The sequence below is a fragment of the Lactuca sativa genome, chromosome 8 (assembly GCF_002870075.4).
Source record: "Lactuca sativa cultivar Salinas chromosome 8, Lsat_Salinas_v11, whole genome shotgun sequence".
NCBI lineage: Eukaryota > Viridiplantae > Streptophyta > Magnoliopsida > Asterales > Asteraceae > Lactuca > Lactuca sativa.
The window spans coordinates 97278022-97290822 of record NC_056630.2 but is presented as its reverse complement, the minus strand read 5'-3'; the positions used below and the strand labels follow the sequence as shown (position 1 = coordinate 97290822).

At 32.9% G+C, this 12801-nt stretch overlaps 1 protein-coding gene across 1 annotated transcript; it reads left to right on the top strand.

Annotated features, from left to right (window-relative positions):
* The first annotated feature begins 1256 nt into the window (after positions 1–1256).
* LOC111893586 (formin-like protein 13) lies at positions 1257–7417 on the top strand. The gene is made up of 17 exons (XM_042897087.2): positions 1257–1320; positions 1825–2525; positions 2600–2821; positions 3162–3631; positions 3708–3825; positions 3936–4007; positions 4080–4178; positions 4254–4295; positions 4395–4475; positions 4556–4606; positions 4711–4792; positions 4862–4956; positions 5033–5104; positions 5193–5309; positions 6301–6369; positions 6451–6517; positions 6610–7417. Exons 1-17 carry the CDS (start codon positions 1257–1259, stop codon positions 7008–7010), a joined length of 2823 nt encoding a protein of 940 aa, XP_042753021.1. The 3' UTR covers positions 7011–7417.
* The last annotated feature ends 5384 nt before the right edge of the window (positions 7418–12801 follow it).

The window sequence follows — 12801 nt, the reverse complement described above, 5'->3', positions numbered from 1 at the left end:
CAATGGAGGGAGTTTCAAAATATCCAGTTACCATCATCTGTTTATCATGTTTCTGATGAGGCTGTTATATGTGGCGGTGTCGTTTACTTCTTATTATCTAATGATACCATATTGCGATTTGATATTTATTTAGAATAACATATACTCATATTTGCACTTTCTACTAGTAATGACTTCAAACCATATGCATCGAGACTGATCAACTTTCACGGAAAATTGGGATATTTCTCTGTAAGTGGAGATCGTTTGTGGGCTATTTGAGTTTTCATTCACAATCGATGGGTTAAAGTAGATGTTAGTACTTACAATGAAGGTGCACATAAATGGTGGGATTATAGAAACAATACCTTATATTTCTTTAAAGGAAATACAATTGAGTATGTGGTTCCGACACATCCTTCTCAAAAAGTTTTTTCAATCCGTTCTGAATTTAGTATAATGATGATGCCAAGTATATATATATATATATATATATATATATATATATATATATATATATATATATATATATATATATATATATATATATATTAATTTGCATTCAAACATAGTTGTTTTTTGTAATGAACTATTTAAATATTTTATATTACTCTATGATTCATTAGTTTTTTTTAATCTTTTCTATTAATCATAAACTCATGTTTTATTTTCTATGTACAATACAAAATTATAATAATTCAGATAAAATTCAAGTATCTGGTCATTGTTATGTCTTTCCCACACAAAAACATAAACTAATAGTTTTAGATCTCTTCTAATACAATGGTGACTTAGAACCGATTATGGACAAAATTGACCAAGTCTATTATTGTTGAGTTGTTTTAAGTTTAAATAACAAATTATGTTATTGTCACCTTGTTTTAAATTTACATGTAATTTCCTTATATCTTTGCCTTATTATTTTATTTGCAGTAAATGTTTTGGTAATTTTTTTTAATATGTTATTATAATCTAGCTCTTTTATTTAATAGGGATTTGATTAAATTAAGGAACGGTCATTTTGTCGAATTAGTCTAACTTTTGTTTTCTAGTTTTGTACCTGACCCATACCCAGAAGTTCGGAATTTTCAAACGGATCCCCACAGCTCACCTCCTAAGATATCGGCACCTAAAAAAAAGGTTGTTAGTTGTTACGAGTTACAGGGTCGACTATTATTTTTACGTCCATTCACTCTGAAGTGGGAAGCAAACAATTCCTTCGTGCCTGGGGAATTTATCAAAATTGTTTCTAGAGTTTCAGAAATCAGTGAATTCGAATGGTGCTGTTTCGGAATAAGAAGTTACCCGATGGAATTGTCGATGTCTTTGAAAGAATATACGGTAATTATTTACCCTTCTATGGAGTAATTAGTTTGATATGTGTATGTAATTAGGTATGTAATGCGATTACCTTTTTCTGTTAAAAAAAATTCTTACCTTTTTCTTATCTAGTTTTATATGCTACATCATTCTAATTTAGGAGTTTGATGCGTTAGGTAGTTGAATTCCTGGACAAAAAATTGTATGAATATTAATTTATCGTTCAGCTTTACTCTTCAAACTAGTGTCGGACTATGAACTTGTGGTATTATATTGAAGTGTAATTATTGGACAAATTTGTAACTTAAACTGGTCTGAAATCTTCTCAAGGTCATCATCTCTCCTATTATAAGGTTTTTGTACTTAAACTTATGACATTTTCTAGTAGATATAGAGGCAAGCATCATGTGTATACTACTTAGTGTTTGTAATGTGTCTTAAATTTCTTTGTAAGTTTGAATATATTCAAGATTAGAAGTTGGTTTCTGTTTGATTTGATGACACGCGCGCCCATTTGGTGTATAGTCTTTGACTCCTGTTTCAGAACGGAAACCTGGGAACAAGAAGAATACAAACGCTACATGAGGAGAATCATAACTCAATTAAAAGAAATTAACCCTCAATTTTCACCTATGATTATGAATTTACGAGAAGGAAATACAATAAACAAGATCCACCAAGTTTTAGCAGACGACTATCTTACTATAATGGACTACCCTCGGGACTATGAAGGTTGCCCTGTGCTCACAATAGAAGTGATCCGCCATTTTCTAAAATCAAGTGAAAGCTGGCTCTCATTTAGACAACATAACATTGTGCTAATGCACAGTGAGCTTGGTGGTTGGCCTGTGTTGTCTTTCATGTTGGCTGCTCTTTTACTTGACAGAAAACATTTCACTTCTGAAAGTAGGGCTCTTGAGATGGTTCTCAAACAGGCCCCATCTCAGAAGTTACCCCTGATGACCGGATTGGATCCTACTGCTTCTCAGTTGAGGTACTTACAGTATGTGTCAAAGAGGAATGCTGATGAACAATGGCCTCCACCAGATAAAGCACTTAAATTAGCTTGTGTGATAATCAGAATGATTCCTGATTTTGATGGAAAAGGAGGTTGTTGCCCTGTATTTAGAATTTATGGACGAGATCCGTTGTTACAAATTGATAAAATCTCTAAACTTTTATTCTCAACCCCAAGGAGGAGTAAGAATGTCCGGTCTTACAATCAGGTAGGATATATCACTACAATGTTTCTAGGTTTATGTTTCTTATTCTGATAGATTATAATTTCCATGCATTTCAGGCAGAAAATGAGCTGGTTAAAATTGATATTAATTGCAATATTCAAGGCGACGTTGTGTTGGAGTGCATTAACTTAACTGATGATCTCCTGAAGGAGACCGTTATGTATCGTACCATTTTCAACACAGCATTCATCAAATCGAATACTTTGATAATGAGTCGTGAGGAAGTCGACATATCTTGGGATAAAAAGCATCAATTTCCTAGGGACTTCAAAGCTGAGGTACTTTTCTTCACATTACTCCTAGTCACTGGTCATATTATTTTTTAGTATTAATGTGATCAAAGGGTAACAAACCATCCGAAATCTTTTCAGTAAGTCACTTAAGTTGTGTTTAATAGAGCGCTAAACAACAAAAATAATTTCAATAACCTTTTTTTCTAGCGAATATCCCAAAACAAACCTTTCATATTTCTTTTCATGCATACTTGTGCACTATATATATATATATATATATATATATATATATATATATATATATATATATATATATATATATATATATATATATATATATATATATATATATATATATATATTGTGTGATTTTTGTTGGATGAAGCTTCTTTTCTCGGAAATGGATCCAGAAGCTTCTAAGGTCCCAGTAGATTTTTCTAGTTTTGAAGATGCAGGGATCCCAGCAGACGCATTTGATAAAGTTCAAGATTTGTTTAGCATTTGTCCTCCACAACCTCCTCCTGGTTGTGGAGGAGGAGGACCTCCTCCACCACCACCGCCAACACCTAAACCACCACCAGCACCACATAAATCAGGTTCACCACCACTGTGTCCAGTTAACGGAAACAAAGAAGGCAGTGCAGGTCCACCACCTCCACCACTAGCTTCAAAAGGAGGCGGTGTAACTGCTCCATCTCCACCACCTCCTATAAATAAACCACATGCTCTATCAAGGACAACTGCTGTGAAAATTCAACCTGGAAAAAAGCTGAAGCCTTTACATTGGTCAGAAATAAATAGAGTAGGACAAGGAAGCTTGTTGGCTGAAGCAGAAAAATCTGGTGAAGCTGCAAAGTGGGTCTTTTTTTTTTTTTTTTGACATATCACATTGATCCCCTACTAAGTTTTGCTTCCATGATTTTCTGTTTAGGGAACCAGGGATTGATATGTCAGAACCTGAAACACTCTTCTTAGCATCAAATCCAAATTCTGACAAGGCATTAAAAGCAAAATCCAAAGCAGCTAATGAACCCGAAAAAGTACAACTGGTAATAATTTATTTTCCTTGTGTATTGCATACAAAATATTTAACTGTACTTATGGTTGACTTCACACGTCTTTGTATAGAAGATTTGTTGATATTTCACACTTGTTGCAGATTGAGCATAGGCGAGCATTTTACTGTGAACTAATGCTTTCAAAGGTGAAGACACCATTGCCTGAATTGATGGTAAGCTGCATTTAATCACAAATTAGGTTTTCTGATAATTGTTTTTAATGCTTTAGTTGTGAAACTGAACAGAAACATGTCCTTAAGTTGGATGAATTAGCAATGGATGTTGATCAGGTAGATAAGCTTATAAAGTTCTGTCCTACAAAGGAGGAGATGGAACTACTTAAGGTGTATTTTTATTCTACATTACATTACATACCCATATCTTTTATTCATAGTATAACTTACATTTTATATGCTTAGGGCTATCAAGGAGAATATGAAATGTTGGGCAAATGTGAACTGGTACATATATAGTACCATTTTTCTGGATTTATATCATTATTATTCCAATATAGTCAAGGACCGAAATGTGAAATTGTAATATCTGATTTCTTGTAACAGTTCTTTATAGAGCTAATGAGAATTCCACGTGCAGAAGCTAAGCTCACAGCTTTCTCTTATAAGTTACATTTTAGTACACTGGTCAGCAGATATTATTCTTTGCATTTCCTGCTTTCTTAGATTTAGCGTATTTTAACTTCACTGTTCTTTTGCAAATTTAGGTTACACAACTTAGGGATAAGATAAGCATTGTATATTTATCAGTAGAACAGGCAAGTTATTAGTTATCTTTCACTTTAATTATGCAGTTATTCAGTGACAATAAGATTGTATTAAATTTTACTTTTTTTATATATGTTGATGGTGGTTATATCAGCTTATCAGTTCTATAAAGTTGAGGAGAGTTATGCATACAATTCTTTCTCTTGGAAATGCTTTGAACCAGGGAACTACAAGAGGTGAGTTACTACTATTAGTTTTATTTTGTTTATTTTATTTGGAGTTAAAGAAAATTGTTTTGGTTTTAGGTGCTGCTGTTGGGTTCAGATTGGACAGCCTCTTAAAACTTAATGAAACGTATGCCAGGAACAATAAAATGACTCTCATGCATTATCTTTGTAAGGTAAGACATTTTATTTATTTATTTGTTTGTGTTTCTTTCACTTTGTTTATGGTATCTGCTGTGCTGTATATGTTAGGTCCTTGCAGACAAACTGCCTGAACTGCTAGACTTTTCCAAGGAACTTGGCAGCTTGGAGCCTGCGTCAAAGGTTTTGTGAAATTCATGTACATTTATTTATTTTAATTAAAGTTATGTTAGTTTCTTTTTTGTCGATTAAAATGATATACTTATTTCAGATACAATTAAAAATCTTGGCAGAAGAGATGGCACTGATTAGATATGGACTAGAGAAAGTAGTCCAAGAAAAGAAATTGTGTAAAAGAGATGGACATGTGTCTAAAAAATTTCGGAAGGTAAGCACATAAAGTTAATAAGAACCATAAATGGAACCTGTCAAAGGACTTAGAATTTGAGGGAATCGGAATTGCAAGGATTCACTGTCTTTAATGCATTGGTGGGAAATGGAATGAAATTCAATGATACAAATGATTAATTATATATTGCATTTTTACATAAAATATGGTCTTTTATATAAATCTAATGAGGTTATTTGGTCCTTTAATTAAAAGAATAGAATTGGATCCGACTGAATTGTATTCCATCTATTTGGCAACCAAACATGCCATGCAATTTTCTTATTTTTCCTCTTAATTTATTTTTTTTTATAAATTTTTCTTAATAAATAGTTAGATTTTATATTTATAAAATAAATAAATAAAATATGATCAGATACGTAAATATATTCTCTACAAAATGATACCAATATATATATATATATATATATATATATATATATATATATATATATATATATAGACACACACGTTAGGTGTGAGACCAGTGTACTACACATGTTGATTTATAAAAAAATGTTAAATTGTGAATAATAAGTATTTTTTAAAGTATAATTTCAAAATAAAGAAGAAGATAAGTATTTAGTGCAATTTACTATCAAATTTATTACATTTAATACTTCACATATATAACTATAACTACTATGTGGCTTTATGATTTTAAAAATTGAAAAAAAAAAAAACCATAAATTCACATTTGGATATTATTTATTTCAAAAATACTATAAAATCACAAGTGTCAAATGTCATAAAAGTCTAACATGTCGTAAAATTGATCTTGATATATATATATATATATATATATATATATATATATATATATATATATATATATATATATATATATATATATATATATATATATATATATATATATATATATATATATATATATATATAAAAGTTGGGTTGGATTTAGTTGTGAATGACTGAGACGCAGACTCATTTTAAATTTAACCGTAAATGTTTAATTTTTGTTTTTCGTGTTCAGTCTTTGAAAAAGTTTCTTGCTTCTGCGGAACAAGAGGTGAAGTCCTTGGCCTCACTTTTCTCTGGAGTGGTAGGCATAACAAAATCCAGTGAACATAAAGATTGCTATAAGTATCCTGTATCCCAATTTCTAACACTGCACTCTACACAGAGTAAAAGAGTGGATGGTTTTATTATTTACTTTGGAGAAGACCCTATGAAATGTCCATATGAAAAAGGTAATCAATCATCAAAACAATTTACGTACATGATAAAATATTCATTTGTTACAAATTGATTTCCAGTTTCTAAGTTGTGATATTGTTTTCAGTTGTTGAAACTTTGTTTAAGTTTGTGAGAATGTTTAATCAAGCCCGTGATGAAAACTGCAAGCAAATAGAGGCAGAGAAAAAGGTGGCACAAAAAGCAGCTGAACAAGAAAGATTAAAGGCAGAAGGGAAAAAAAAGTCAAAAGTACAAAATCATTCAAAAATGGAGTCAGAACTAATAAGAAATAAAACTCCTATAGAAAGTGCCGAATACCTTTTTTGCTTTTCCCCTTTCTCTGTAATTAAAAATTGGTGGAAAAATAAAAGCGGCTTACTGGTTGCAACTTCCAGTGCATGTGTTCCAGCCTTTTTTGATGAAAAAAATGGTAATGATCTGGTGTTGATCGAGGAAGAAGAAGGGTTCCAACTGATAGTGCTGGAGGATCACCAGACTGAAGGTTAGTCTTCAGTCTTGATTATCAAACTTTTATCAAGAACATGAGAAGATTTTATTTTGATTTTTTTCCCTTTAGTTTTATGATTAATTTGATGTAATAGCGTTGCAGCTGAGACAGTAAGATGTAGAAAATTTTGTAATAATTTAGTGGGATAGCATCCTAGGTCTCACTGAGTTTGCAGAAAATTATAGTATAGATTACAGTTAAATCTCTTAGATTTTGTAATTCTTTTATGGAACATGAGATTTTGGATGATAAATTACCACCACTGACATTTTCAGAAATTTGAGTTATTTCATTTTGCACGCATTGTGTTATCTATGAATCAGAGGCACATGCGTACCTTTTTTTGGGCACTAGTTTTTACACGTTATGTTAGTTTATACACATGATGTGACATCTGAGGGGCACACACAGCCCATGGGACTATTTACATCTAATACACTTAATTATAGAGTTTTTATGTGATCTATTGCCTCTTGCTTTTAAAATGTGTCTTGGTAGGGAGATGTATCCACAACATTATAAGGAAAGCTTGGCTCCCCACCTAAGCCGATGCGGGAATGCTTTTACACTATCATCCACCCCCATACAGAACCCAACTCGCTAACACACTTAATGATACCAATTTTGTATCATTCTATTCTGGCCTAAAGTAGCAATTTAAAAAAAAAATGTATCATCAATATACATGTTAACCAAGTACATTGTCAAATAGCCGCATTATAAAAAAGAGTGATTGTTGGAAAAGTAATCATTATAAAAAAGGGTGATTTTTGGAAAAGTAATGGAAAGTATAAACTAACATGCTAGTATCAGACATATAGAATTTAACTATGATTTTATTTTTAATGTCTGAGATGCATGTATCAAGACATTGTCCGTTTTAGGCTACTCCCCATGAGTACTTCCTAGGGTTCAATACATCTAGCACTACTCTCACCTCATTATGGGATCGGTTGTCAACATTATGATAGCCAAATTGTGGCAGAGTTTTGACTAAGGCTGTCTTTTTTTTTTTTTTTTTTTTTTTTTTTTTTTCCACCTTGTGGACGCCAATACATTTCTATTTGATAACCGCATCCCCTTATGAGACATCAAAGATCTTGAGGACTTGATGATTGAATATTATTAGCAAGTGTACACATATTTATTACTCTTATTTATATGTATGTAAGTATGTTGAAATACATAATGAAATTCGCCTAATATTATGTCTTTTCTTTTCATTGTATCTTGTTAAAAAGAATGAATTTATATGTTTGAAATGTTAGCCTAATAAGATTTTGGGTTTTATTTTGTATTGGGATTTATGTTGGCCCATTAGCTAGAAAACCCTAATTAGTTAGTCTATATATTATGTCTTTTCTTTTCATTGTATATTGTACTTCTCATTTGATAATAATACGAAACCCTAGCCATCCTATGTCTTGTTAGTTTGCATGGTATTAAAGCTTCAGTTGGTCATCTGTATTTTTTTTGGGACGAGTTGTAGAAGGCCTTGTTTTTGAAAATATTCACAATTTTGTGTATGGTTTTCTTGCTCGTTATTGTATCCCGTTTGATGTAATTTTCTCGTTTCATCGATTTTGAGGTTTTTGTTTCATCTGTTGGTTTTGTTGATTTTTGAGATCTTGATTATTGTTGTTGCTATTCATATTTACTGTTGTTTCTGGTTATTCTTGGTTGACTGATATTGGAACTGTGGCCTCGAGAGATGATTTTCTTCAGTCCATTCGTATCCAACTCGATGGAAAGAACTATGCCTATGGGAATTATGTTATGAAGAATTTCTTGCGAGGCAAGACTATGTGGGGGATTGTTACAGGTGACAAGAAGAAACAAACAAATGAGAAGGCTACGAATTATGCAACCATACTGGATTCACGGGAGACTAATTACTCGAAGATCATTACTTGGATTAATAATTATGTTATATTGTCTATCGGTACTCAGTTGGCGAAGTATGACACAACAAACGAGATCACATACACAGTCTGAGTCTTCACAGCAAAACAGGTCTTCTAGACATTCTCAATCACATCCCTTGTTTTAATATTTTAGGCTACCACAGTATGCCACTGCTGCACCTTCATTTGAGAACGAGACAAATTTTACACCACCATCAGCCTTGGATCCCCAAATTATTGAGCAGTTCAGATAGTTCATTGTTGCCAATCTAACTGCCATGTCAGCTTCCATGTCTCATTCGGGTATGTCTTCATCCAACACTTCAGGTATTCCTTCATCCTTGTGGATATTAGATTCTCGTGCATCTCATCACATGTTACCACATATGTCATATTTTGCTTCGTTATCATCTCGTATACCTATCCCTGTTATGTCTGCTAGTGCTACACCTATGTCAGTAGAGGGTGTTGGTTCTATTGTCAGTCCTTATTGATGGGTTTTGAGCAATACATCAATCCTATGGTGTACATGCAAACCCTAATAGCTTTGGATCTAGTTTGTCTAATGAACATACAATTGATATTCCAAAGCCATGAACCCTACATCCAATAAACTATAACAGAAATTAGGGTTTAGATCTTACTTTTGATTGTTATATAGCAATAACAATCAATCCTTGGCTTTAGAAAACTTAGTGCCTCAAGTGTTGCACCTCTGTTGTGTGTGAAACGAACTAGTTTTAATCCTACTAACTTAGACACAAAATAAACACACGAAAGGCAGTGTACCTATCGATTAGTAATATAGTTCAAGCAAGTAGGGTATCGAACACAGGGAACGGTAAACAATTAAAATAAATGCTAATATTATCTAAATAAAACAAGTAAAAAAAAGAGTTTTCTCTAGTTTTGCAAGACTAGAAACTTAAATACTTTACTAACACGCAAACTAAGCAACTAATAGCTAAGAAAACAAAGATAAACTAAATTAAATGATTAAAAAGGCCTTCTGTTTAGGTTCGAATCATTTGTTCCCATGGATGATTTTATGGTAAATATATCAGATTAATTCTTCATTGGTTACCGACTAAAGTGATTAGATTCACATTCGCTATAGCTAATCCTTAGAAAACATATTAATTCAAGCAATGGCCAGTTGTCTAAATTAATGAATTTCCTAGTTTGTTGATTCGGGTTTAGAAAGACTTGTAATTAGCTAATCAAATTGGTGATTCAATTAACCTCTAGTTGATGGTGTATCACACAAGCTCACACATTAACTTACCTATCTTCAAGTTAATTCTAGTTTCACATTCGTTATTCCTAGACATACAACTATGTGGTCACGTAAATCATATGAAATTAGCAACTAAGAGATGTTCATACAACTTAATTACTGATTTATTAACAGAAGAATAGTTATTGTTAACACATAAGGTTCTTTAACAAGCTTAATAAAACATAATCACCAATAAAAATTAATCCTAATCAAATAATCAATCCATGTTCACAAATTCATCTACCTAAACAGAAGTTATGAGTTTTTAGCTCATGATTACAGCAGAAACAAGCACAAAAACGAAATCAATTGGTAAAAACATAGTTCAAACAAGAGATTAGGTAAGAGTAAACTTTATTTTGACTTGATTCTCCTTAAAATTGAATGTAGGCTTGATTCCCTTGCTTCCCACGCTCCAGCAACACCTTTAGTCAACAATTGGCCTCCAAGGGTTCATCTATATGCTATGATATTGATCTGAAAGTCCCTTTATATAGATTTTCACAAAACAAAGGCTACTCGGCGAGTCCAGTGACCTACTCGGCGAGTCCGTCACTTAAAACCCGTGTACGACAAGTCAGCGCGTCCAGAATCGCGAAAGTTCGATACAACTCGCCGAGTAATCGACCCTACCCGCCGAGTACGTTTCGAATCAGCATTTTCTCAAAACACAAAAGTCATCCGAAATTGTGTCTAATTTTCAGAACATTTTGAATCTCGTCAATCGGAGTTACGGTTCATGAGATATGGCCAAAACACTGACGAGGGGTCAAGCTGTCCAACAACATCCTTCTTTCTTCAAAATCCAAGATCCAAGCCTCCAATCGCTAGTTCCGCTTCCTTTTCCATCTGAGCATGTCTTTGTTACTGAAAATGAAATATTTAAGCTAATTAAGCACCTTTTTTTCATTAAATGAGACAAAAACAACATAAAGTATTAAGATAATGCATGAATTTTATAACTAAATATGCCCATATCAACCTCTAATGGAGTCACAAACACCACTAAGCAACTTGGATGAAGAGGGAGGAGAGAGGAAGCACCAAAAATGGCTGAAACCCCTAAAGGAAGTATTCACCATATTTTTGGGGCCATAAGGGTTCCTTATATATGCTGGCTATTAGGGTTTACAACTAGGAAATCCTAATCTGACTGCTTAAGCCCTAAGCAGCCCATAGACTCCCTCTTTAGAAGCCTTGGACGATTTCTAATGGGTTTCCCCATAGAATAAGTCCACTCTAACTTCTATGGAGTCCATTAGCCCATCTATATAGTTATCTTATAATTACACAATAAGTCCCTTAAGTTTAATTAATCTCTTTTAGCCACAAAATTAATTCTTAATTAATTCTTGACTAATATTAATTAAACAATATGATTTTGTCCTTTAATATATTATTCTCATAATATATTAATAAATCATAATTAAAACTTTCTCTCCTTAATTCATCCTACATATTGCTATGGTGAAGGCAACCCAAAAGGACCAAATAATCGGGTCAAGTACATACCAAAATAGTTATGGACTTAGACACTAATCCAACAGTCTCCCACTTGGATAACTCCAATAACTATTTTGCATAACTTCAGAACCTGATCAGCAATCGTAGCTTTCAAAAGCCGTTGTCAACTCTGATCTTATCAGATAGCGTGTCCTTTAGATAAGGGATTATATATTTCTCCATTCTCAAGATATCATATAGATACAAGACATGAATTTCGATCATTCTCTCTATACTGTTTCTGGACTTCCGATTTATGACGACTGACAACAAACTACAATTGAGCACATCAACTTAGTCCCAACTTGGCCAAGCGCTTAGGGTGTTAACACTAAATCATCGAGGGGCCCACAGATATCGCTTTTATCCCACTTTGGGTAAAAGGAATGGATAAACTTTGACTCAAATGCTTGCTTGCACCTACTAATCGAATCACACACAACAATAAGTTTTATAACACCAAGTTACTGGTGCGTTTACTTATTATCAATGTGCAATCGACCAGCAAATAACAACTAACACGTCTCGGTTTCAAGAATATATAATATTATCGTCTCACAATCACTCGTGATAAAATCCATGAAGTGATTCAAGTAAGTGTGGGTTTGATCCAATACTCTAATCTTATTAAAGCACTCATGAACTCTGCAGCAAACTTGTGCTATGTCTAAACACTTAGACAATCTACAGACAGTTTCATGACTGTCCTCCTTCATACCTACTTCCAACGTATGACCGACTGTGGAGGTTTGAATAACCTAGTTATTCTGGAAGTCAAAACATGCAGAGTGAAACGCAAAAATAATATTAATCCTATATGGCCCCAAAACTTTTGAGCGTAGATAAAACACTTTTATTTAAACACCATATTGATTACTCATTATTCATTGTTTACTGTTTCAAAAAATCAACTTATTACTTGAATTACAACAATAGTTGTCCCATGCTCCGAGCATGCACACTATGTTTCCTATGGTCCATGCTTTGTGAAATAGATCAATTGAAAACTTTTCCAATGATGCTCATTTCACAATTCCTAATCCTCAACAATAGTGTAAGAATACAAGGTTCCTGCCACTACTAGAATATGTTAGATTCTAACAT